The sequence below is a fragment of the Apus apus genome, chromosome 6, assembly GCF_020740795.1.
Source record: "Apus apus isolate bApuApu2 chromosome 6, bApuApu2.pri.cur, whole genome shotgun sequence".
NCBI lineage: Eukaryota > Metazoa > Chordata > Aves > Apodiformes > Apodidae > Apus > Apus apus.
Genome location: NC_067287.1, coordinates 24,223,812 through 24,249,914, shown reverse-complemented (window position 1 = coordinate 24,249,914; position 26,103 = coordinate 24,223,812). Strand labels below are relative to the sequence as shown.

The 26,103-nt window shown below is 34.5% G+C and overlaps 1 protein-coding gene across 1 annotated transcript in view; it reads left to right on the top strand.

Annotated features, from left to right (window-relative positions):
• TTN (titin) overlaps window positions 1-26,103 on the top strand; it is a 240,899-nt gene that overhangs the window by 83,032 nt on the left and 131,764 nt on the right. The window contains exons 97-136 of the mRNA XM_051623291.1: window positions 643-930; window positions 1,961-2,065; window positions 2,188-2,470; window positions 2,726-2,906; window positions 3,268-3,357; window positions 3,439-3,706; window positions 3,800-4,060; window positions 4,625-4,834; window positions 4,938-5,015; window positions 5,143-5,169; window positions 5,854-5,901; window positions 6,815-6,871; window positions 6,981-7,058; window positions 7,349-7,567; window positions 8,228-8,320; window positions 8,868-8,945; window positions 9,647-9,715; window positions 10,334-10,417; window positions 10,645-10,707; window positions 10,960-11,022; window positions 11,378-11,458; window positions 12,074-12,151; window positions 12,807-12,884; window positions 13,107-13,187; window positions 13,376-13,459; window positions 13,792-13,890; window positions 15,046-15,123; window positions 15,961-16,035; window positions 16,209-16,283; window positions 16,531-16,614; window positions 16,869-16,922; window positions 17,274-17,351; window positions 21,194-21,523; window positions 23,388-23,465; window positions 23,678-23,752; window positions 23,955-24,038; window positions 24,248-24,334; window positions 24,843-24,923; window positions 25,045-25,209; window positions 25,415-25,498. Of these exons, the coding sequence (XP_051479251.1) occupies window positions 643-930; window positions 1,961-2,065; window positions 2,188-2,470; window positions 2,726-2,906; window positions 3,268-3,357; window positions 3,439-3,706; window positions 3,800-4,060; window positions 4,625-4,834; window positions 4,938-5,015; window positions 5,143-5,169; window positions 5,854-5,901; window positions 6,815-6,871; window positions 6,981-7,058; window positions 7,349-7,567; window positions 8,228-8,320; window positions 8,868-8,945; window positions 9,647-9,715; window positions 10,334-10,417; window positions 10,645-10,707; window positions 10,960-11,022; window positions 11,378-11,458; window positions 12,074-12,151; window positions 12,807-12,884; window positions 13,107-13,187; window positions 13,376-13,459; window positions 13,792-13,890; window positions 15,046-15,123; window positions 15,961-16,035; window positions 16,209-16,283; window positions 16,531-16,614; window positions 16,869-16,922; window positions 17,274-17,351; window positions 21,194-21,523; window positions 23,388-23,465; window positions 23,678-23,752; window positions 23,955-24,038; window positions 24,248-24,334; window positions 24,843-24,923; window positions 25,045-25,209; window positions 25,415-25,498 (4,572 nt within the window). The remainder of the gene's footprint in view (window positions 1-642; window positions 931-1,960; window positions 2,066-2,187; window positions 2,471-2,725; window positions 2,907-3,267; window positions 3,358-3,438; window positions 3,707-3,799; window positions 4,061-4,624; window positions 4,835-4,937; window positions 5,016-5,142; window positions 5,170-5,853; window positions 5,902-6,814; window positions 6,872-6,980; window positions 7,059-7,348; window positions 7,568-8,227; window positions 8,321-8,867; window positions 8,946-9,646; window positions 9,716-10,333; window positions 10,418-10,644; window positions 10,708-10,959; window positions 11,023-11,377; window positions 11,459-12,073; window positions 12,152-12,806; window positions 12,885-13,106; window positions 13,188-13,375; window positions 13,460-13,791; window positions 13,891-15,045; window positions 15,124-15,960; window positions 16,036-16,208; window positions 16,284-16,530; window positions 16,615-16,868; window positions 16,923-17,273; window positions 17,352-21,193; window positions 21,524-23,387; window positions 23,466-23,677; window positions 23,753-23,954; window positions 24,039-24,247; window positions 24,335-24,842; window positions 24,924-25,044; window positions 25,210-25,414; window positions 25,499-26,103) is intronic.

Genomic DNA, 26,103 nt, shown 5'->3' with positions numbered 1-26,103 from the left:
TCTTACTGTGTTTTTTTTTTATGTTAGCTGCAGATATACAGCTTCTATCTTATGAGCTCGCTTTACTTAACAGTTAATTGTCCTGAGATAAATAAGAAAAACTTATTTTAATTTTGTGGTTAAAGTAAAACAATATTTCTCAGGAAGTGGCTTCTTTACTTTTTTCTCTACTTGCTACAACTGATCTAAAGTGAACATTGAACTCCTTATGTGACATTTCTGTTTAATTTTTAATAATTCTCTTTTAATGGAATAACAGGTTTTTGTGCAATTGCATCTAAGCTTGGGCAGCCTTGACAGTGTGTTGTGGCAGCATGGCACTTCACCATAACACTCTTGCAGTAGATTGCATATCTGTTTCTTTGAAGGTGCTTATATAGTTTTGCAGCCTAATAACAGTACTTTAGGTCTTATACTATTTTTTGTGTTTGAATGTCCTTGCTGCATGGAGAATAGACATTTCTTGCATGTTTGCAACATCTCTTGATATTTAATCAATTGATTGACACTCTCAGACTTCTGTTTATCCTGCTTCATTCCTTGCCTTTGTCTTCTTAAGTATCACATGTAGTTCTTTTTCTCTTACATTCTTAATCATACTTTCATTCTTTGAGTATTCACTCAAGCATTTTCATATTCCAGAACCTAAAAAGCCTCCAGTTTTTGACCAGCCTCTCCAGCCAGTAGCAGCAGAGGAAGGTGATACCCTACACCTCAGCTGTCATGTCCAAGGATCGCAGCCAATCCGGATTCAGTGGCTGAAGGCTGGGAGAGAAATAAGAGCTTCAGACAGATGCAACTGCAGCTTTGCTAATGGAGTAGCTTTTCTGGAACTTGCTGCAGTTACCAAATCTGATTCAGGAGAATACGTATGCAAAGCTTCAAATGAAGCTGGCACTGATACTTGCAAATCTAAAGTGACAATTAAAGGTACAGTAAGATGGAGACAACCAAGGCATATGATGGGAAATTAAATCAAAATTCCATCCTGCTTTGTTTTCTGTGCAACAAAAATGTAAGAATTTTATAACAAGCCATCAGTATCTTCCAGTTCTTTACAAAGCTGAACAACCTGTGAAGACATTGTGTTTAACAATATTTTATATATAAATAGCAACATAAACAGTGGGAGATCAATGTCAAATCAGTGGTATACTCTTACCACGAAGATTAATAATTTATTTTCTAAATCTAAACACCAACTTTAAAAAAAAAAATGCAAGCTCAATGAGTGAAATTACTTGGACATGTGTATTTTATAAAAAGGATGGAAACAGCATGGAAAAGTATTTCGATTGAGCATGTGGCCTTAAAGGTTAATTTCCCCAGGACTGTTACAACTATAAGACATTTTGACCTTTTAGCTGAAAGTAAATTTAATCTAAACATTAATACTTTCATGTAGGTCTTGTCTTACCATTGTGTAAAAGGCATAAGAGTTCAGTAATATGTAGAAATAGTATATTTTTCACTACATGGGTAGCCACAAGCCCAAGAACTATGCAAAAGGAAAAATAACAATAATAACAATAATAACAACAACAACAATAATAATAATAAAACAGATCACTGATTAAAAAATGCAAGTTATTCTGATGGTGAAATTTCCAGAAACAATGAGAAAAAAGAATACTTTTATGAAATCTGATCCATTTTTTGAAAATGAGGCTTCTTATTTGCTCATCTATCTATGAGTTTCCATCCATGCAGAATATAAATTACTTAACTGAAGGTAATGAACAGCACACTATAACCCACAATGTTCAGTTTCATCTGGAAAGTAAACTACAAGTTAATTAAAACAATAGAAAAGTATTTTGTATTTTTATTTCTTGCACAATATTTTTTCTCATCTCAGTAATTAATTCCTGTTTTACAAGTCCTTTGGAAGCAACATCACATGTGAACATAAACTACTACATGAAACCATCTGTTTTAATTGCTTGACTCTGTTTTTTAGAAAAACCAGCAGCTGCACCAGCAGCTGCACCGGCAGCTAAGAAAGCAGAATTGGAAGGAAAACTGTATTTTGTGTCAGAGCCTCAGAGTATCAAAGTCATGGAAAGTAAGAACTCTTTTCAAAAAAGTACATTGTTTTCTATTTGCCTGTGTCTTTTGTTCAAGAGTATGTCCTGCTGTCAGAGATGTCTGGAAAGACTTAGCTTCTTCATTTGCATCTTTCTGCAGAGACTGTAGCAAAATTTATTGCAAAAGTTGGAGGAGACCCAATTCCAAATGTTAAATGGATGAAGGGGAAATGGAGGCAACTCAACCAAGGAGGTCGCATTACAATCCAGCAGAGAGGAGATGAAGCCAAACTAGAAATAAGGGATGCAATAAAAACTGATTCTGGCATGTACAAATGTGTAGCTTTTAACCAACATGGTGAAATTGAGAGGAGTGTAAACCTACAAGTTGAAGAAAGAAAGAAAGAAGTTGTTGAAGGGGATCTCAGGGCAAAACTAAAAAGGTATATGGAAAGTTTTTATAGATCAATTTGCCATCAACAGAGAACAAACATTTTTAATTACACATATCACAGGTCAACATCTAATTTTTAATATTAATTAATTATTAATAACGGTGATATAAATAGAAGCACCTGACTAGACTACACTCAAGAATTCCTCTGCTAAGGGCAGCTCTAAGCTGACTCATTTTTTCAGTGAACAGCTTTCTAGGAATGAAGCACTGTGTTTTTAACTTATGTCATTGATTTGAATAGCACTCCTACAAAAAGGAAGGAAGAGGAAGAGCAACCAATTGATATCTTGGAACTTCTCAAAAATGTAGATCCCAAAGAATATGAGAAATATGCTCGCATGTATGGAATTACAGATTTTCGTGGTCTTCTGCAAGCCTTTGAGTTACTAAAGCAAACCCAAGCAGAAGAAAGCCATAGATTGGTAAGACACAGCACAACTGCAGCACTGGCTTTGTTAGGAATAGCACAGTTCTTTTGAACAGACTTGGTGTCCACGCTCTAATGTGTGGTGTATGCAGGAATTTCTGCTTCCTCCTAATATCTTTTACTGACAGATTTCATCTTTTACTGACAGTTTTCATTTTCTTGCATGCCCAAACCCAAGAAAAAGAAATGGGCCTTCTGACCAAGTATGTCCTGTCTTCACAACTTGGTTGCAGTTTTTAAGATGAGAAATTATAGTACAGAAAGTTTGATAAAGGAACTACTTCTATGTTGGATAAGTGTGACAGCTTGACATCTAGTCATCCTTTAGTCTTTGAGTATACTCTGCCTTTTTACAGGAAATTGAGCTCATAGAGAAAGCTCGGAGAGAAGATCAGGAGTTTGACGAACTTGTAGCTTTTATTCAGCAACGACTCTCACAGACAGAGGTAACATTTTTTGAATAATTTAGTGGGATATTCAAACCCATAACAGGGAACTTGAAACTAATTCAAGGTAATATTTTTCAGCCTGTTACTCTGATCAGAGACATTGAAAATCAAACGGTTTTAACAGATGAGGATGCTATCTTTGAATGTGAAATTAAAATAAACTATCCAGAAATTAAGCTTTCATGGTACAAGGGAACTCAGAAACTGGACTCCAATGACAAATATGAAATTAGAATTGAAGGTGATCGCCACATCCTGAGAATCAGAAACTGCCAACTTGAAGATCAGGGAAATTTCAGAATAGTGTGCGGACCACACATTGCCAGTGCCAGGCTAACTGTGATTGGTAAGCAGAGTTTTGATGTATTTGAATTGATATACACTTCAATTATTACACTGTCTGATGTCTGCTAAAATGTATGTTTTAACACGCTAATAGAACCTGCAGTTGAACGGCATCTTCATGACACTACTTTCAAGGAAGGAAACACATGCACGCTGTCTTGTCAGTTCTCTATCCCAAATGCCAAGTCTCAATGGTATAGAAATGGGAGACCCATTAAGATAGGAGGGAGATATTCAACACAGATCTCTGACAAAGTACACAAACTCATCATCAAGGATGTTAGAACAGAAGACCAGGGACAGTATACCTGCAAGCTTGAGAATCTAGAAACAACTGCAGATCTGGCCATTGAAGGTTTGTAAACAGATACAGAATCTCTTTATTGTGGTAGCAATAAAGAGTTTCTGGATATTCCTTTAACAGAACAAATGAAAATAAAAGGAATTTCTTAAAGAGATATTCCCAAACTTGGAAATGGACTAAATAAGAAATTTTGCTCTCCTTTCTCTTTGAACAGTATGTGGCATACTTGTGTAACTTAGTATTTTTAGCTAAATCATCATTACTAATGTCCCCTGGCCCTCAGACAGTCTGAGTCATACTTGTTTGCATTTCTGTTTCTCTGATCCTCTTACGTTTTCCTTGGATTTCCTCTTTTTCTTAATTATTCTTTATCTTTCATTTCCTTAATGTCTTCTCTTGTATGATTTATCTGCACAGCCATCTTCTTATAGTTGTACCCTTACATCTTCTAATCTTCATTCTTACATAGAAATCGTCATAGAAGATTACTCTGCTTTTTCAAGATCTATTGTTACTGTCTCTTATTATAATTTAGCTATTATGAAAACAATGAGGAGGAATTAGATAAGCCTGGTGGTGCATAACAATTGATATATTTTTTGTTTTTAAAAACAGCGGAACCAATTCAGTTCACAAAGAGCATACAGAACATCGTAGTGAGTGAACACCAGTCTGCAACCTTTGAGTGCGAGGTGTCTTTTGATGATGCAATTGTGACATGGTATAAAGGGCCCACTGAACTGACAGAGAGTCCAAAGTACAGCTTCAGAAATGAAGGTCGCTGTCATTATATGACTATCCACAATGTAACTGCAGAAGATGAAGGTAAAAATACATGGAGTATTTGTGCAATCTTCTCTCTGATTTTGTTGTCTTTTATTTTTTAATGATAAAGATATAAAAATATCGACATTCTTGGTTATTGCAGGTGTGTATTCTGTAATTGCTCGTCTTGAACCAAGAGGAGAAGCAAGAAGCACTGCAGAGCTCTATCTGGTAACCAAAGGTTAGCAATTTTACTAAACAAATTTGTGATCATAGTAATCTGCAAATTTCTGAGTCTGAAGCATGATTCTGAGGAAAAACAAGCAAGCAAAAAAAAGTACTAAAAGAAATCTAATATTCTTTTGCAGAAATCAAACTGGAGTTGAAGCCACCAGGTAAAGATCATGAGCAAGACTGGCACAAGATTGTATCTATATGCTGTCGTAGATTTAATGCAGTGCTCTGCTCTATTTTTTATTTTCAAACCTATTCCTCTTGGTTATAGTAAGTCAAACCTGCATCCTGAACAAATATTCCTCATCCAGGGATATGAGGAAATATTTATTCTCATAAATAGTCACAATGAATGCTGTGATAACTCCAAAATCTGTAATATAAATATGTCTGGGGCCTTATTTTGTACAATATGGGAAACTGTATTCTCTAAAATCCAGTTTATGTTGCTTTGAATGACTGAAGAATATATCAATGAAGATGTACCAATGAATAGGTTTGATGTCCTTTGCACAACCGAAAAAAAACCCAAGGAGGCAAAATGAGTAGAAATAATCTCCTTATGATACAAAAAATAATATTCTTTTCTAAATGTTCTTAAGAGCCTGCTCCAAAATGATTCAAGAAATATCTGGAAATAAAACAAAACAGTGTACAATCTGGCCAGACTGAAAGATTAATGCAATTGATTAGCTATTAGTCAGCTAGCTTATTCTTGAGGGGCAAGCTACCACCCTTGCGTGCTAGGAGAGAAAGATGAAAGCACCATGAATTACTATTCTTGGGGACAGCATTTTCAAATCTATTTTTTCTTATTAATTCAATTAAACATTTTGATTTTCTAGATGTTCCTGATGCCAAGGTTGCAGTCCCATCTCAAAAACCAGTAGAAGGTAGGGTAATAAACCATATTTGTTCCATAGTGCTGTTTCATAACTGCACTGAAGCACCAGGCTAGGGGGAACCCCTGAGATAAATCTTAGACTGCCCAGTGATAAGATCTAGTTAAATGACTCTATACAAATATTATATGAGCAAAATGTGGCTTGGATAGGTTTGTTTTGCTGTGTGGAAAGTGAAAACTATATACAGGGAGTGGTAGGAATGAAACCTTTTTTCTTAAAAAAAGTTTGTTCTTTCCATCTTGTTTTACCATCAGTCTCTTGTTCACTCCATCTTTCTTTTATTTTGATTTTTCTCTTCTTATCTTTCTTCATTTTCACCTTTTCTTCAATTTGCTACAGAAGTATCTTTTAAACAAGTTGTCTGAATTACTAAATTTTGTAGGGAAAAAAAAAATAGGAAAATAAAATACAAATATTCTTTTAAAGGCATACAGTCAATTGTATGTTTATTGCAAATGGTCCCTCCCCAGGCTCTAGTATTAGTCTACAGGCTACAAACTTTACATGTATTTCTGTTACATTCAGTAGTTCACTATGAACCTTAGAAGTTCTTGGTTTCATTTCCGGGATAATTTGCTAAGTGTTTGCAGTGGCAGCAGAAGGGTAAAGATTTGATACTGAGATTAATTACTATCAGCAAAGATGAGAGTGATGGCAATAAAAAAAAATAAAGGTGGAAAGGGCCAGGGTTCAAATAAAGTTAGACCGGGAAATCCCTCTCAAAAGATACTCTTCCAGCTGCAGCAAACTGTCAGAGTGAGCATCGTGTGTGCTCTTATTTCTTCAGCTGTGATAAAATTATCCTGTCTGTTTTCCAAATGCACTATAATTTTTCTTCATTTACAAGAAAAAAATCACACTTATGTTTTATTCTAAATATTTATTTCATTTTCCCTACAAGCTGCCCCTATTCCTATTCTTCTGCCTCTTGTTCCACCACCAGAGCAGAAAAAGCCAGGTAAGAGTACTTGAAGTATTTGAACAGTTTGTGCATGATTTATTATGGCAGTTTTTTGGTGTTTGTTTTGTTTGTGGTTTTTTGAATTTTAAAATATTTTGGTTTTAAGCAGAAAAAAAGGTTCCACTAAAGAAAGTCTCCAAAAAGGTGGTTGAAAAAGGTCCTGAAGTAGTCCCACCACCTAAAGGTAACTTTCCATCACTTTTTAAAAAAATCTTCTTTAAAAATAGGAACATTACCTTGTGGAAACAAGGCAATTTGGTTTGAATTACCTCAAATTAATCAAATCTGTTTGATTTTTGTGTTTATGTTAAAAACATACATATTTAAAATCCAAGCTGTTAGGACTGCTTAAAAAATAATAAATTCTTTAAATAGTCTGTGAGGGTGAAATAATTTAATTAACTGTGAACATCCAATACACCTGGTAAATTCCAGGCTATGATATGAAAAATAAGTTTATGATTGTTTTTTAAGTTCCTGAGGTGCTGCCAGAGAAAATAACATCCATGGCAAGGAGAGAAGAGATTCATGAAGAAAAGAAGGAAATATATGAAGAGCCCAGGGAAACTTATGAAGAGTGGGAAGAAGATTATGGGGAAGACCATGACTATTATGTCAAGGAAGAAGGCATTGATGAAGGGGAAGAGGAATGGGAAGAAGCTTATGAGAAAAGAGAAGTGACTTATGAAGAAGGTATTTTAATCATCATAGAATTTTATTTCTTCCTTTCCTCGTCTTTATTATAAAGACCCAAAAGTTTTGATCTAGGCAGCATTTTTTTAATGTTTTTATATATATTTTTATTATTATTAATTTTTGTTGTTGCAATAACTTGAACTTTAATATTCTGCCAAGTTTTAACTGGCATTTGATGATAAGACAAGGACTCTAGTATAGCAAAGTATAGATAGAAATTGATATAGTATAATTTGGTTGCAAATGGACTTTACAGATTGGGACATCTTTAAAACCTTGTATGAGTTAGTAGTTTGTAAGGTTATGTGTCATTTAGTTGTTTTGGATATTTCTTCTATCATTGTCATGTATTCTAGATAAATTTGACTCAGCTTATATGTTTCACACAATTGAGTGATGTTAATAGCTGTATTTTGCAGTTCCTTGCATGCTTTAACTGCCCTAGGTAGTAGCAACACGAATGCCTTTAGGAACAGAATTTGACTCTGATGAGAAACCATAAAACTTGGAAATAAGCAGAAAATTTTACTGCAACATTTGGATCTCCAAAACTCTGTGTGTTTTTCATTTCATAAACTAATTTCATATAACTATGTTATAACTAATAACTTTAGACAACACATTTTTAATCATTAGACAATGTTACTATTTTTAAAGTGGTTGAAATTCCTAAGAAGCCCATGCCTGAGCGAAAACCACCAGCAATTACAGCTGAAAAGAAGGAAAAGAAAGAAGTAATTGTTCGTAAAGGTATGACTTTCCTGTAAAACTAACAGGAGCATGCAGATAAAGATCTTTCATGCATCTCCTTCAAGCTGAACTGTGGTGGTTATTCACATTTCCTTGAAAAGGAAAGAATTCTCTTTATGTAGGACAGTGGCACCATCAAGGCTCATGGCCACCCTTCTCCCATCTCATATTTTCAAGAGAGAGAATGAACAGTGGCAGTGGTGACTGCAGAAAACCAAGGGCTGCTGGCTTCAGCTGTCTTTCCTGCTCACTGTATATTAGCTTTGGGTATGGATGGTGCTTTTGAGCCAGTGTATGCTGCACATCCAAGAAGTGTCCTCCATTTAGATCTCTGAGTATCTCTCAGGGAAAGGTGGGCCTGATCACCTGTTTCACAAGTGCCTTTACTGCTACTGTTCACCACCAGTGAGCAAAGCAGAGAACAATGCACAGGATGTGCAAATGTTGTAATATCCTAAACAAGTAAATAGCCAATTCTGTCAGGTTTGTGTCTGGAAAATAATTTACAAGATGATTTAAGGAATAAATATATCTGAATCACTTACAGTTGTCAAGAAACCTGTTGATGAAAAAGTGGAGATAACCACTCAGAGGGTTGCAGAAGAAAAAGTCAAACGGGCTGAGGGTAACTATAGTTTAATTACCTTAATGTCATGTTTACATGAAAGTAGTGGCTATTGCTTAGCTGATTTGCATATGTTTTGTCTTCATTCAACATGGGTCTGATCAATTTTTCAGTCTTTGAAACCTCCAATAAAAGATTCTTCTGAATTGTTTAAAAGGAAGAGAAAAAGCATTATAGGGCAAAATGCTAAATGTAGATATTTACCAATTCTTTAAGAAAGGAAGTGAGTACAAAATTGCACTAGGTGAAATGGTATGTTTCAGTCGTATGTGAAGACGCAAAATCCTCATCTTCCTCAGATTTCCATCTAGACCTGTCTTCCAGTATATCTTTGTTAATTGTTCAGTTATGAAATAAAGATGTATCCTTATTTTCTTGCAAACTACCACCTCTTGTATCACATTTCCCATTCTTCAGTTGGAGTCTGTTGGGCTGCAATTCAGTATATGTCAGGATACAACCTGTGTACTAAATGCTCTGAGTTACTCAGCCCCTTTGGAAAGTAGCAATAAAAAGAAGGAAACACATTCTGTCTGTTGCTTTGCATGATTCCAGGGAGCCTGACTTAGCTATTGAGTTAGATTATGTATGTCTTGTTTGTTATTATTTCAACATCACTGCCAGATAGCTGTAGAATTATTTTTATCTTTTTGCTAAATGTATGACTGAGTAACAAATTGTTAATGCCTTAATGCCAACAGTTACCAAGAAAGTTCTGCCACCAAAACCTGCCCCAATGATCATTGAGGAAAAAGTTATGAAAAAGGAAGGTAAAGATCAGCATCTTGCAACTGCAGTTTACATTTTCCCCAGCATCCTGTGTGTTCTTGTGCTTCTGGTGAATATGTGAGCCCATGTGTATGTACCTTGATCTGTTGTACTAGTCATGCTGTGAATACTCTCAGTGTTCAAATAGTATGTGTACCATGCTTTTATCCTTCTTAAAGTCTGTTGTTAACATGTTTGTTGCTAGCCTTTTGATTCTTGTCTAAACAGCCTACAGGATATTGCAAAATTATTAGCTTTTTCTTCATCTGTTCTGCTTGCTGGCCTATGGTTATATAATAATATAGTGCCCTAAAATTTCTTTAAAGAGCTGCCTTTGGAATTCTTCCAATATGCTATTTACAAAAGCCTGTGCATGCATTTATTTTAATTTTTTGTGTTAGAGATGTTTGAGTTATTTGTCTTTAACAGATACTGAATACTTATTATGTTCTATGCATTTTTGTGTTCAGTATTTTACAATATAAATACTGACAGTCTAAATATGTCTTCTAAGACTTAAATGTGCAATACAGATACAGATTTGATAAGAACTCACATGCTGACTGCCAGTAATGTGGATCTAGAATATAAAATACTAAACCAAAATCCTATCTTTAAAGTACCGACAGTAGAAACATGGACTGTTTCAGAAGAAAAGATGTCGGTTTCTGTCCACAGAGAGGAAGAGTATTCATATGTCACAGGTATGTACAAAATCAAAACTCTGTGCACCCAAAAAATCTTTCTATCCTACTAGATTTTATTTTAACCTATTTTTATGTATGTGAAATTACATATTTAGACACATTGTATCTTTGTCTTTCAATATGCACTGCTTCCTTTTGTTCTCTGTGTTATGTAGCCTCAGTTTTCTTTAGACTGCAACATTTCAACTCTCTTAACAGTATTTAAATGTGGTTTTTTTTTTAAGAGCCAACTGAGCATGAGACAACAGTTGAAGAAAGATTCTTTGAAGCTGTTTACCCAATTGAAGGTAGATTAATTAAGAATGAGAGGCTAATCAATATTTAAGATTTTAAAAACAATTTAAATCTGTAGTTAATCAAAACTCACTGTAAGATTTGCACACACTGTTGTTTTCCTGGATTAGATTTTCTTATATATGTGTTTCAGTGATCTTTGTGTACTGGATACGTATAATATCTTCTTAAAAGCTTTTCAGATTTAGTATGGATATTGATATTTCCTCTCCCCAAATTTGGTATCTTAAAAATTTCTATTGTAGCACATAAGGAAGTTGAAGAGGAACAAGTAATTTCTACAGAACTCGAGATCCCTCACATTGAAGGTGAATGAAATCTTTCTATCCTCATGTGCTCCATTTTTCAGAACTTTCCCTTTATGTGCCTGTACCACTCTTTACTAAAGAATAGCACATAAGTAATGAGATCTTTCCATATCTCTGTGGCTCTACTGTCAAACGTTCAAGCCTTATTGCATTTCTAAATCTAATTCTTCTTTATCACTGCCTTCAATAATTCTTCAAATAGCTTGTTTTGAGATAAGCCTATTGTATCTGTTTGATAAAACAGCGTAGTTTTTGACATATAGTGTCTAGTTATCCAGAATGATGAAAGTAGCCTACTCTGATGCACCAACAATTTTTACTCTCTCTTAAATACTCACCACCTGTCTCTTTAAAGTGCCTGAGATGCCGAAGAAGCATGTCCCAGAAGAAAGAAAGCCTGTTCCTGTCTCTAAAAAAGAAGCTCCACCAGCTAAAGGTATTTCCACTGCTGTAGTAAAAAAGCAACAAAAAAACCAAACAAAAAACACAAAAAACAACCAAACAAACAAAAACAAAAAAAAAAAAACAAAACATAAAACCAAAAAAATTCTTTCATCATATTATTTTTCACCTTTTCTTGAATATATTTATGAATTTACACTTCATTTGCTTTAGCATTATTTCATTATCTCTATATGCATTATTTGATTTTTCAGTATCCCCATACTTCCACTTTTTCATTTGTGCTACAACTTGCTTTACAGCTTGCATTTGTCTCAGCTTTGTCCCTTCTCTTTCCTAACAACCTTGTGATTGTTGTTTCTACTCACGTTGTGTGACTTTTGCAGACAAGAGTAAGGTTTGTTTTTTTTTACTTCAATAGAGTGCCATAAGGGGTGATAGTTTTGGAATGCTAACACTGAAATTTTATACTGTATTGTAGTGTCTTTCCCATGTAGTCCACTGTATGTCCAAAAGGCTGGATATTGTATTGTGTTGCTGTTCTCAGCTCTTTGTTCAGATGCTGTTCTATAAAGCAAACTTGGATTACTAAAATCTGTGTAGGTGATCCAAAAACTAAAGCTCTCTCACTTTGACAATGTTTTCAAAGTGCCTGAAGTCCCTAAGAAACCTGTTCCAGAAAAGAAAGTTGCTGTTGCCAAAAAGGAGGTGGCTCCCCCAGCAAAAGGTACAGCATCTCTTGGATGTGGGCCTTAACCATTCCTGTACTATTGTTCTGTTTTCCTAACTACTATTTACTTCTCAATATAAGCATAAGATAAATGTAGTCTTTGTGTTTCATATTGTTTGTCTGTTCTCATCTAAGACAAACTCAAAAGCCTTACAGAGATTCTTAAACAAATTTTAATACCTTTAAAGTTCTGAAGGGCCTAAAAAATTGTGCCTGAAGAAAAAGCATATGTTTCTGTTCCCAAAGAAGAACCTCCACATGCTAAAGGTGCACTTAGTGATGGAGTGTACATGTACCCATTGAATAGCTTTTAATTTTTTTTTAGCCTGTACGTAAACATATTTGTATTTTAAATTGTTGTTTTATGTATCAACTCTGTGCATTTATAACAGGTTTTAAGGCCATACTTAGGCAGCTCTCTTTCAGTTAAGTAATCAGTCTTAAATCACTTTATAAGGCTTCCAGAGACTGATTTTATTTTTATTTCTTTTTCAAATATGTTGCTCTTGTCTCCTACCTTCTGTGTTACGTGTATGAATGTGTTATGTTGTGTGTCTTGGTATTCTTAAAAACATATTAATGACATTCTGTAATACTCCAATAAATCTTTGAAATATAGAATTCAGTTATCTTACATTTTATCTTTTTGAAGTGCCAGAGGTGCCTAAGACAGCTCCCCCAGAGAAAAAAATTGCTGCTCCAAAAAGAGAGGAAGCTCCACCACCTAAAGGTATACTTAAATAAATACCATTCTTTTCTTGTTATCCTAAGCATCTTGTTTATATCCAGCTTTGGTTTTGATCGTTATAAGGGAATCTGCTTTTAGTTGTACTTCAGTTACATTAGCTATGTATCTTTTGTGTCAGTTCTGTGGATAACACTGCTAGAGATGCAGTCTTAAAACACCTGTAATTTTAGTTACTTACTATTATTATAATTCATATCTCTGAAGTGCCTGAAGTACCTAAGAAAATAGCTCCAGAAGCAAAAATACCACATGTTCCTATAGTAGGAGAAGCTCCACCTATGAAAGGTACAATATTATTAATGTTAATATCATTTACTGTAGTCTTTAGAACATTGTGTTTGTCTCAGCATGCTCAGCTGTTGTGTTTTGTAAGCAAATTGTGTCCATGTGTAAACTTTTTGAACATATCTGTTATGTGATGCTTTTGCCAGTTTTGCACTTTATGGGTCCTAAAACTAAACACTTTTTTAAAGTGCCTGCAGTTCCCGAGAAACCTATCCCTAAAGAAAAGGTATCTCCTGCTGTTCCTAAAAAAGTTGAGGCTCCTCCAGCTAAAGGTATGCTTACTAGTAGAATGAAACATGCTGTTTCTCAGCATCTGTTTATATGTTGTTGTCCTGGTTAAACCATGACAGCTGTGTATTGTTATTGGTCATTTATTTGTCCTTCACCTGTGAGTTTTGTTTTTCTGATTTAGTGACAGTGAATCATTACAGTATGTTCTATGTGTTGTACAATACTTATAAAAATATAATTTCTGAATATCCAATCTCTGTTATGTGCTCAGTGCACTTAAGCAATTCTTTGGAAACTTGGATTTAGAGCTTTGCAAAATTGCTTTCAAAATGGAATTAGAAAAATATACATTTAATATTATTATTGTTCAAAGTACCTGAAGTGCAGAAGAAAGCTACTTTTGAAGAAAGAGTGCTTATTACAGAAGAAAGAATGTCTGTTGCAATTCCAGAGGAAATTCCATCACCTGAAGGTACACTATAAACCGACAATACTGAGAATCTTGTGCTTTCTCTACAAGTCTGTTGTAGAGATCAAAGTACAAAAAAAACCTCAAACTGTGTTATGTTGTTTGAGTTTTGTGTTGAAGGTTTTTCAGACTTGCAGGCAGTTAAGAGCCCCCTGAGTGCCATTTGTGGTTTCACTATTGAATGCCAGGATCCCACCCCATTGTCAATGGAAACTTTGCCACAATGATCTTTGGACAAGGCTTTCATGAAAGCATAGTGAGAAGTATGGATGTATAGTGTTGAGATTATCCTTTGCTAATTAGGACTTTAACCATCCATTTGTCATACTCCCTATAAAGAGCTCTATAATGCTGCAGTTAACAGTACTATTTCCCTCTGCAGTGTTAGCTTCTCACCTGCTCTTTTAGTTCACATTCTCATATTCAGAGAAGGTTAAGATCAGTTGCTTTTAATTAATATATTTGTACAAAATATCTGCTTCAAGATAGCTGAAATCAACATTTTGACTTTTTTTATATCCCATTAATAACTAGCCAGCCAAGACAATTTACATATTCTATTAAAAAGTGTAAATTAGTTTTTTAAAGCAGATATGGAAGTGATCTATCCTAATTATGAACATGCAAATACCTATTCATATGGATACATGCAGTGTTAATTTCTTTCTCATGTAAGTTAACCTTCTACCCCAGAGCAAGTTGATGTTTTCCATGACACAGTCATGTTCATAGATATGCACATCCCAAACTTTTCTTTCACTTCTTGACCTACCCTTCTCATCTTATTCCTATCCTTCTTACTTTCATGTAGCTGGATCAAGGAGCAACCTCTGACTCTTTGGCTGTTGTTTCTTCCCCCTCAGCTGTTGTGATGGGGAAGTTTGGAAGCTGAGGCATTCTGATGGACTGACAGTTGACCAGTGAAATATATTTGAGAGATAGAACAGCACAGAATAGGGTATATGGGGCATGGACAAAACTTATCATTAAGAATAAATCATAAAAATATGTGTGCACAGCACTTTCTGTATTGTATGTATATGTGTCAGTGACATATAAAACTTCTGAGTCTGTCTTCATCTTCATGCATTAGTCTCTCCCTCACTCCATTCATCCATCCATCCACCAAAATACTAAAACTAATAATTTTCTTTAAAGAAACAACAGTTGAAGAATGGGCTGAAGAAGAAGTGGAGGAAGTATCTATTTCCTTTCACAGAGAAGAGATTTCCGAAGGTACGACCACAATTCAGGAATACTATGCAAAAAAAAAAAAAAAATTTTTGTTTGTACCAGAAATATTTGTAAAGAAAAAATTCTTGCTATATGAATATGTTTAATATCTTATGAACTCTGATGATAAGAAAGTCCCTGGTTCCTATTATTTGCTTTTGAAAAGCATGGTAGTTTTGATATAGTGGAAAAAATTAAGTATCTCTTGGATACTGAGTTTTATCAGCCTTTTTATTACAAATATTCTCTATTGTAAGTTCCTCTTCCACCAGGTGGCCTGAATGAAGTAAAAGTCCTTTAGAATATCATGGTGCACTCTGGTGCCTCAGACCATTTAATCATAAAATTAATAAATTTTTTTCCACCTCAAAGTTTGTTGGTGGTAACAGTGAAGGACGGTAATGCACAGTGATTGACTCCTTTTCCATTACAAGTGACACCATAAAAAATATTTTCAAGGGATAGCTTTAGTCAAGGAATTTTCTTGGTATTTGGAAGAGAAGCTTTCTCAAAGTGAACAAATTCCAACATTAGTGACCTAGTGGACAAAGGAATGGAAAGTATTGATCTAGTCCTTCAAATACTGAGCATTCTAAAATTCCAAAGAAATACAAGATGAGAGCTTAATCTAAGTTCCATTTAAGTTGCTTAGAGTTTTTCCATTGACTTCAGAGGGAACAGGGTGGTTTGAATGTAGATTTTGTAATACCAGAGGTGTCTGTTAGTAAAGCAGACTGCTTATTCTTGTCTTACAAATATTTCATTACTTACCAGGGCCATAAAGACAACAATAGATGCCAAACACTTAAACTCAAGTATTTTTTATTTTACTTTTTTAAGTGTCAGAAGAAGAGTCTTACCGCATAGAGGAGAGGGTAACTGTACCTAAAAGACAGGAAGCCCCACCCACTAAAGGTATACCTTCTTTCCATTACATTTATTTCATTAATTGATTGTTTTGTCACTCTGAGCATTCTGTTGCTGAGATATGTTTATGTCCTTTTGTGGCTTTTCACTTTAAGGAAATGTGTGCATGTTACAGTGATACTATCCCTCCTTGTAAAACTATATATTGTAATTTTTTAAAGTGCCTGAGAAGCATAGGAGAGCTGTCCCTGAACCAAAGGTTCCAGGTGCCTCTAAGGAAGCTCCAGGAGTTAAAGGTATAAACCAGTTCCTTATTTGAGTGATGTATCTTCAAGGGAATTATGTTGTCTTACTCTTTTGTTTGGATGTGTTGTGGGTAATGTCTGCATCCAGTGATGAATGGTTGTCTCATATTCCATCTTGTACGATGAAAAATGTTTGTGTTAACTTGGTAAAACACATTGTGATGTGGTAGACAATTACAAATATTGCACCTTAACATTCTTTCTCATCTTCCTTCTTATCTTACTCATTTTTCTGAAGTTCCTGAAGCTCATAAGAAAGCAGTTCCTAAAGAGAAAGTACCTGTCCCTGTGCCTAAAAAAATGGAGGCTCCAACAGCAAGAGGTATATCACTGCTGAAAAAACATTGGGTTTTTTTTCCTGCATATTGTCTTTAGCATATAGGCATGTTGATAAAAATATATCTTGTATATCAAATGTCTTAAACATTAAACATATACTTATGTCTGTCAACAATATAGCCTGTCGTCTGTGTTGTCTTGATGAGATTTATGTGTTATTTTATCTTTTATCTTATGCCTGTTGGTGAAATCAATCAAATTCTCTAAAGTTGCACAATCTTTTTTAAAAATCTGCAGAGGAAAGGGTGCCCACTTTTGAGACCGAAGTTGAAGAACCTCCACCAACCAAAGGTAAAAAACCTGAGAATATTTTTATTATTATTATGGAGATTTTTTTGTTTTGTCTTGCAGTGTTTCTGCTTAAGCATTTTACTTAAATTTTTGTTCATTACTGTCTGTAATCTCTGTCTGGGGTTCCTCTCTTCTTTTGACTATTTTTTGACTATTTACTCATCTTCATGCTATGGCTGCAAAGTACACTCTTCTACAGTGTCTCCTTTTGGTTGCTGTTGAAGTTTACTTAGCATTTTCTTTAAAAAGAAAACAAACCCCAAAATCAAAAACAGATTAATTAGAAAAAACTTAACTATGTCTGCATTTCAACTATTGTGATTAAATATTCTTAAACTTATTATTTTTAAGTGACTGAAGTGCACAGGAAAATTATCACAGAAGAAAAGATTGCAGTTGCTAAAAAAGAGGAGCCACCACCGAAAAGAGGTATACAGTTTTCAAAGCTACACAATAGAAGTCTTGTTTCAGAATACCGATTTATATTTATGTGTAATTGTCTAACATAAGCTGAAACGTTCAGTGTTTACTGTCTTTTTTTTTTTACTTGAAGAAATGTTGAGTCTCTGCAATTGTGTTTTTGTCATCTGATTATGTTAAAAAACTGTGCTTAATTAAAGATCTTTTAAAATAAAACTTGTTTTCTTAAAAAAATGCCAGCAATGCCCAAGAAGCCTGTGCCAGAAGAGAAAATACCTGTTCCAGTTTCACACAAAGTGGCAGCTCCACCAGCTAAAGGTATAAAAGTTCTCTTGAAAGCAGAGAAGGTTTCTAAATATCAGATGTCTGTGAGCATTGTGCTCACCATCTGCCTGTTTAATCAAGTCTCTCTTGACATTATTATAAATTAAAAGACCTTGTCTTCTTCTCTGGAAAGCAATGCAGAAGATGACAGAAAACAGTTACACACCTACATTCCTTGCATTTTCTAGCTGCTATTTAGCTTGATTGATCACTTTGGCTGCCTAAGACCTTAGGAAAGCTGAGCAAAGACATTTACTCAGTGAAGAAGTTAAATAAATATAAACTCATTTAGGAAAAAAATATCAGTGTTTTAATATTCAATGAAGGGTTTCAAAGTTAGAAATATGTCCTTTGTTTCTATGATTTTTCTTGTGTTTGAAAAGTGATTTTGTTATGTATCCTGTATATGTAGTGTTCTGTGTTTTAATTACATTTCTGAAAAGCCTAGAAACAATTATTTATATCATCCTTCATCTCAGTCATTCTGTCTTAATTAATGACGTGAACATACTGGGGTTTTTTTGTGTGTTTTGGTCTATATACGTATTTATTAATATTATACGTACTATTTTAGAATGTTAATGTTTAACAATATTTCTGCTGTTGCTAAAATTGCACAGTGTTTCAAAGTATCTAATTTATCTGGTGAATTTATTCCTGTAACCCCCCAAACCTCTTGAAAATGTTTAATGCATATCTAGCTAATATGCATTAAAGCTTCAGCTGGTCATTTTCTCTCTTAATTTAAATGTCTTAATGTTTCTATGTCTGGTGTGATTTTTGTGTTTATTGTATCTTTGCTATGTGAACATATACTATTTCTCCATAATAGTTTGTCCAGAATTCTTTTGTATGAACTCCAGAAAGTATGTTATTTCTTTTAGAACTTAGTATTCTTACAATTACTATCTTTAAAGTGCCTGAAGCACCGAAGAAAATTGCCAGAGAAGAGAGAGTATCCATTGCTGTTCCAAAAAGAAAAGTTTCTCCACCACCAGAAGGTACTCCTGCCCATGGATTAATCTGTGAACAGACTGTCCACATGCAGTGCCACCAGAATTTCAAGCCTGCTGGTCTGGCACCTTTCTTGACATTCTGATGCTAGAATCATTGAATCATTTAGGTTGGAAAGACCCTTAAGATCGAGTCCAACCGTTCAACTAACACTACCAAGTCCACCACTGTGTTCCACTATAGTCCCAAGTGAACCTTAATAGAGTCTTTGAGAAGCACTAGGGACATTTTTTTCCAGTTACTCTGGGTGTGGGAGGTGTCAGGAAATAATAACTAGTTTTCTGAGAAACCCCAAATGGGTTATAGGCTATTTATTATTGTACATTATATTGCACCAGAGAAAAACATTAACATTAGACTCTGTCTTTGAAGTACTAACAGAAGAAGAACACTGGGCTATGTCAGAGGAAGTATCTGTTTCTCTTCACACAGAAAAGGAGATTTCATACACAGGTATGTGCTTCCCTTTGAGGGGAAACAAGGCAGTCTTTTCCTACATTTACATCGACATGCTTTCTTCTGAAAAGAAAACTTGTCTTTTCATCTTTTCATCTGTTGCCTGCCTGAATGAGGCACTTAACACAATCCCATATATTGGACTTGTCAGCACAAGGGCTTTGAACAAAGTTCCACTCCTTTGAAAGAAAATTAATTGCTGTATCACTTATCACAATCTATTGATTTGTGAAAAATGAGCCACAACATGCCTCATACTTACTACTTTCATATCTGCTGCTGTTGACAACAGCATTATCATATTAATATAATGAAAGATTAATGCAACCACATTAGTGTGAAGATAAATCATCTACTTAGTCTCTCTATTGGAGAATGATGGGAGGGCAGGCAGATCAGGAGGAGGATGAAAGAGGATATTTGACTGGCTTTCTGTAAGGTAGGAGTAATGCACTGTCTTGTCTGGCAAAAAAAAAAAAAAAAAAAAGGGTCAAAGCAGGACATTAAATATAAAAAGTTCTCCCATGTGATATTAAATAGAGGGGTTGTAGCTAGGACAAAAGAATCCAAAGGAACTTGAGCTTCCTGCAAGGGCATTCATGCACAATGCAGTTTTTATTATAAAATCAATTGAAGTTATCAGTTCCAAGCAGTTTTAGTGTAAGATTTCAAATGCAGATGTATCTGGCAGTTAATATTAAATACCAAACAGGGCTCTGCCAGAAAATATTTAAAGAGCTGGTCAGTCTTCACATTTACCCCAGAATAACACCCACTCTAGCAAGCATCAAGACTTGTGCAGCCACTCATATATGCTCACTGTAGCTTGTCATGAAGAAAGCAGGCAGAAGTTCTCAAGTCTGTCATTGACTGAATAGATTCCATCTCTTAAGAAGATCAGAAAAGATTGCCAATCTGTTAACAAAATGCCAAAGTTATTCTCTAAATTGGCAAGTCTACTAGTCTTTCAGACATCAAAACGCTGAGCTGATACTCTGTGCAGTTTTCAGCTATATTGATCAAAAATTTCCCAAGACGCTTGCCCAGAAGACAGGATTCATGCATTGCTGTTACGAGAAAGAGAATATGGTGTTTTAACATAGTGTGCATTCTTTCCTGAACAAATCTTGAAAACTGAACATATTCACACCTTCATCTTTTGGAAATTTTTCTGCTCTTGTACAGAATGGCTCCTTTCCATGCCTGAACAACAAGCTACTTTGTAAAGCAGTCAACAGAAGAGGAAAAATACCTTCCTCACTGAGCAATTAAATATTTTGCCTTTCATTAACCCAGAACCCTTATCCATTGTCTGTCACTCACAAAGGTTTTCTCTGTATGTTCCCTTCATCTAGAGTTTCATATGAAAATCTTTTGTTACCAGTAAGTGAGGAATCTTGATCTGTTTATTACCAAGGTAGAGCAAAGTGTCACTGCTGTGGAGAGCTGCTGCCACAGAGAACAGTGGGATTTTGTGATTTTGTGATTGGTTGAATTTGGACTTTGAGTTCTGCCCGTTAACAAGCTTCACTGCTGCCAGCAGTGGATGAAGCAGGAATCGTATCAGTTGCATATATTAGGATCTTGAAATCTTCGTTGTTATTCAACTGAACAGCATTAAAATTACTTTCAGAATTACATGTCAATAAGCACACTTGTCTTTTCCATGTAACTGTTTATTCACAAGATACCTTTTGGTGTTTCTTCTCAGGAATATTTTTGCTTTTAAACACTTAAAAAATTTCTTAAATGTAAATGTACTGTATCTTTTAAGTGCCTGATGTACTGGAGAGGGCTACCATTGAAGAAAGAGTACCAATTTATCCTCCAAAAAAAATTGCAAGACCACCAGCCAAAGGTATACTGGATAGAGTACTGAAATATGTTATAAATGTTTTTTATGTCTTATATGTCCCATGTACACTGAATACATATTTGTTTTCTATGGCATGTTCTTTCCTTGTTTTAATTCTTATTTGAAAATGCCGTGTCATCCTTATTATTAGTAAGATCTATGTGCTAAATTTTAAGATTCTTTTAATTGATATCTTTTTAAGTGCCTGAAGTACGTAAGACAGTTGTCCGAAAAGAAAAAGTGTATGTTGAAGCTCCTCAGTATGAAGAAGAGATTCCAAAATACAAAGAGGAAGAAGCCACCAGATATGAGAAGGAAGTAATCCATTACAAGGAGGAAGTCCACCATTATGAAGAAGTTAGTCACTATGAGGAAGAAGTTCCTCAGTATGAAGAAGTTCCACAATATGAAGAGGAGGAAGTCACAGGTTATGAAGAAGAAGCTGCTTATTATGAAGAGGAAGGTCCTGAATATGAGGAGGAAGAGTTAGAAGCTCCCCCGTATGAAGAGGAGGCTCCTCCACCAGTTAGAGGTATACTTTAATTTTAGGATTTGTGTGAGAAAAAGTAGTATCTTTTAATTCTGTTAATGTACCAAAGTTTTGTTTTAATATGTTTGAGTGTGCTTTACAGTGTGCCTTTTCCAAGATGTTCAATGATTAGTATATAGTTTAGAAAGTGTGTGATGGCTTTATGTGTACTCTTTACTATTGCCTCTATACATTTAAAAGTTTCATGTCATATGTGTTTATTCCTCTTTCCAAAAGTCTGTGTAACCCACTCAGAAAATTTAACTGAGCTGTATTTCATCCTCCTCTGGGGTCCAATTTTACCATCAGACTGTGTTTGAAGAGCTTAGAAATGTTTATAAGAATTCTGCAATCACAGACAAAAAATACATTCATCTAGAAAATAGGTAGGATACTTGAAAATAAGTGATTAAGGAACACAAGTCACCTTGACTTCCTCTCAGGAATCTTCAAAAACTCTATAGTTGTTTATTTATTTATTGAATGAAATAATATATTTTAATGAAAAGCAAAGATATAAAAGCTGTATTAAATTGCTATATTTCAGTACTCTTGATTGTAGGTGTTTTCCTTAGGCTTAATTTTGAGGTACTGATGTATATTTTCAACATTGTTAATGCAGGATGAGCATTCTGTTCACTGCTTAGAGAGAACTAGTTCATGCCAAGATCTCGCTAATAAAACTTTTCTGTCTTAATATAAAAATGTAGACTAATTATATCCAACATTCCAAAATTAAATAATAATCTAAGAGTACTTAAAGTTCAAATAATTCCGTAGTGTCTCTTCCCCAAAAAGAAATTAAGAATATCTTTTGACTAATTAATGAATGCCAAAATTATATTTAACACTGTTTGCACGAGAAGTTTGACATGTAGATTAGCACATTTTTCCTAATAAAGAAAAGGCCAGACTGTAACCTGCAAAAGCCAGGTTAATCCTGAAAAGGAAGATTAGGGCTAGCTAAAATTTCTTTTTACTCTATCATAGTAATTAAGTATAATTCATGTGTGCTCCAAATTTTCCTCACTATGCTCAGAGCCAGTGGGATTACACTCCTGTCATCACACAATGTGTATGGCTATTTCGGGGGTTTGGAGTACAAAAAACATTCATACATTTTAGATGAAACCGTTTCTCACTGCAGTTATACAGAAAATCTGTTGATCTTGGCAGAGTCAGGATTTTTTTTTTCATCTAAGTAAATCACTCACAATTTTACTATTACCCAAAAAAAATGTATTATGAACTGCTGGGTACTTATAATGTGTCCATAATACCATGTTTGAAGTAAATTGATTGAGAAACTTGATGTGCTTTTTTCTGATGTGTAGTAAGCCTTGGAAATTCCTGAGTAGGAAAATGTAATCAGCAATAGATATTCAATATATATACAAAATTGCCTTATTCAGCATACCAGATGCAGCCTATTACATGCCTGAGAAGTGTTTGGATCATAGCTCCAGGGGAAAATAAAGAAAAGTAGTAAATGCACTAAATACCCAAAGAGTTGTTTATTACAATGTTTGTAACAAAAATCCAAAAACTAGAGGAAAAAAATCTGTATTTTTGTATGCTTCCCCACCAGGGAAGAAGTTCTTTATCTTTAATAGCAGGTTCTAAAAAGTCAAACTCTGTCTTAACTCAATCTTTTGATTTAAGTTAAAAACATTTTTATTGGTGGCCTCAGTGATTCAGCAGGGAGAATGGACATAACAGCAGTTAATATAGTCTGTTTCCTGTTTGTTTTGTCAAACCATGTTAAATTGTAACTATGTTTTGCGTATGTTTTTGTGATGCTTGTTTGCATTTTAAGTTCCTGTTGTTTTAGAGGTAAGTTCCTAAAATATTAATGGTATCTTTCAAGTGCCTGCGGTTCCCAAGAAGCCTGTTCCAGAGGAAAAAATACCTATTCTGAAGAAAAAAGAAGCTCTTCCAGCAAAAGGTATATATTGTCTCTTTATGTCAGCAGGCATCCTCTGAATATCTATTTCACAGGGGTTTTTTTTTGATGCCTTGATTACTGATCATTACTCTTTTCTATTCTTTTTTGGAGGGGGCTCTTTATATTAAATGTTTGTGCTGCTGCCTTTTTTTGTTTAATTTCTGTTTTGAATAGCTTGTGAACTATTTTTTATCCAAAAAATGTTTTTTAAGTGCCTGAGGTGCCAAAGAAACCTGTACCTGAAAAGAAAGTCCAAGTGCCGAAGAAGGAAGCTCCACCAGCTAAAGGTATATGAACTTGTAATTAGCTTTGTAGGTCTTCTAGATTTCATTTATCTTCTCACTTGTTTTAAACACTTGGATAGTAAAAGGTTTGTTCCTTTTAAGAGTTGTGGTTCTTTGTATTTTTGTTCACTTGTTTGTTGTCACTGTCTTGTATGTCATCGTGTTTTTGATTTATACCAATCTACATTTATAATATCTTACAAAGTTCCAGAAGTGGCAAAGAAACCTGTGCCAGAAGAAAGGGTTCCTGTTCCTGTACCAAAAAAGAAGGAAGTTCCATCAGCCAAAGGTATATCAACTCTTGACTGAATGTGTTTAAAAATATGTATTTTTAAATTGGTCTTTGTTCACTCTTCCTCTTTAACATAATGTAGAGGGAAGAGAGTTTTCTGTTCTTGACAGTTTATCTTTCTGTCATTCACTTTATTGAGTCATATCATTGTTCTTTACCTTCTGGTTCAAAAATTAAATCCTTAAACTACGGTAATATCTTTCAAGTGCCTGAAGTACCAAAGAAACCTGTGCTAGAAGAGAAGGTACTTGTCCCAGCACCTAAAAAAGTGGAAGAAACTCCACCAGCCAAAGGTACACCAGTTTCTGGTTCAACTGCATAGTTCTAGTTTTGTTTCTTCAGTTTTATAATTCTGCAAATAACAGTCCTATTCTTCATCGTACTGTGTTTGATACTGAACGACTCACTGATCCATGTTTAACCTGTACTGTGGCTGTTTCTGTTAGTCATGGGTGCTGTACTTATTCTACACTTCAAAAATTTGTATGTTTTATATTGTGTCTGTCTTTCGGATTTTATGTATCTAATTTAAAATTACTTGCTGTTTCAACAAAAAGATGCTCCAAAGGATAAACAACGTACCTAAATAGCAAGACTTACTGTGCCAATTTGTAATGCTGTGGTCTGTATGTTTTTTAGTTTATATTGATACATAAATCTATGGATAAAACCAACGTTATCTTTCATAATTCAATTTTCCCATATATGTGTAGTCATCTTAATACCAGTTTTACATTTGTCATTTTACTATGTTTTATGTTTTATCAATAATTAATTTCTTAAACAAAAATATCTTTTAAGTGCCTGAAGTGCCCAAGAAAGTTCCAGAAAAGAAAGTACCTGTTCCTGTACATAAAAAGCCAGAAACTCCACCAGCCAAAGGTATCTCTTCTTATAACTGAACGTGTAGATGATGCTTCTCATTGTTTTTGTATGTTTGTTATTACAATGTAAGTATTGTAGCAGTTTGTGACAAATGTGCTTGCTAATTCATACTCTTCAGCTTCTGCGTATGTTGTGTCTCAGTTTCTGATGTTGTGTCTACATTTGCCACAACTAAATGCTATTTTTGAAGTGCCAGAAATACCAAGACCTCCCCATGAAAAGGTACATATTTTGGTTCCTGAAGAAGAGGAAGAGGAAGTTGTCCCAGAAACACCAACAAAAGGTACACCATTTCTTCTTGAAAATCATCAGTTTTGTTCAGTCAGTTAAAAGACCTTCATCTTTATTGATTGTTTTAAGCTGAACCAATACCTTTGTTACCCTTGTGGAGTTTTCTTCATCTTGTCTTTGTGACTTTGTTCTGTGTTTTAGTAGTTCTGATACTCTAAGTTTAATTACATATATCTTATCAAAACAATATCTTTAAGTGCCAGAGGTTCCCAAGAGAGCTGTTCCAGAAGAAAAAGTACCTGTTGCAGTTCCTAAAGTAAAGAAAATTCCACCAGCAAAAGGTATATCACGTCATAGTGCATATAGATAGTTCCTCTCTCTTACGTTTTCATATTTCAACGGAATCTCATTTTAAAAATCAATTTATATTTATGTAAAGTCAGATCCTTGGTTCTAGCACCATGCTGCTCCGCTCTGGTGAGCAGTGCCAGGTCTCAGGCAACCCTTCATTGTTTATTTTGCTGTATTTCAATAGGCTAAGAATCAGGCCTTGACTCATCTATTTGTTTTTCATTTTAAGTCATTTCTGTGAATGAAATAATCCATTGTAATATCATTATTCAGAACTAATGCTTAAATTAATTTACATTTTGTTTAAACATAATACCTGGAATAGTATTTTATGGGCCTTTACCTGGAAATTATTCAATTCAGGGAGATCATTCTGACATGTACCCTGAGCATATGCTAAAAGCCTTTTAGCTAAAGCATATGATTATCTTATGTAAACATATATTATTATATATTATATTAAAAAAAAAAATCACAACAGACTGTATAAATAACCACAAGATATACCCTAAATGTGAAATTCAAGATGGAGGCAGACAATTACAGAGGCCACCCCTTGGTGCTGAGCAAATTCTACCTCAGCAACTGAGGTTTT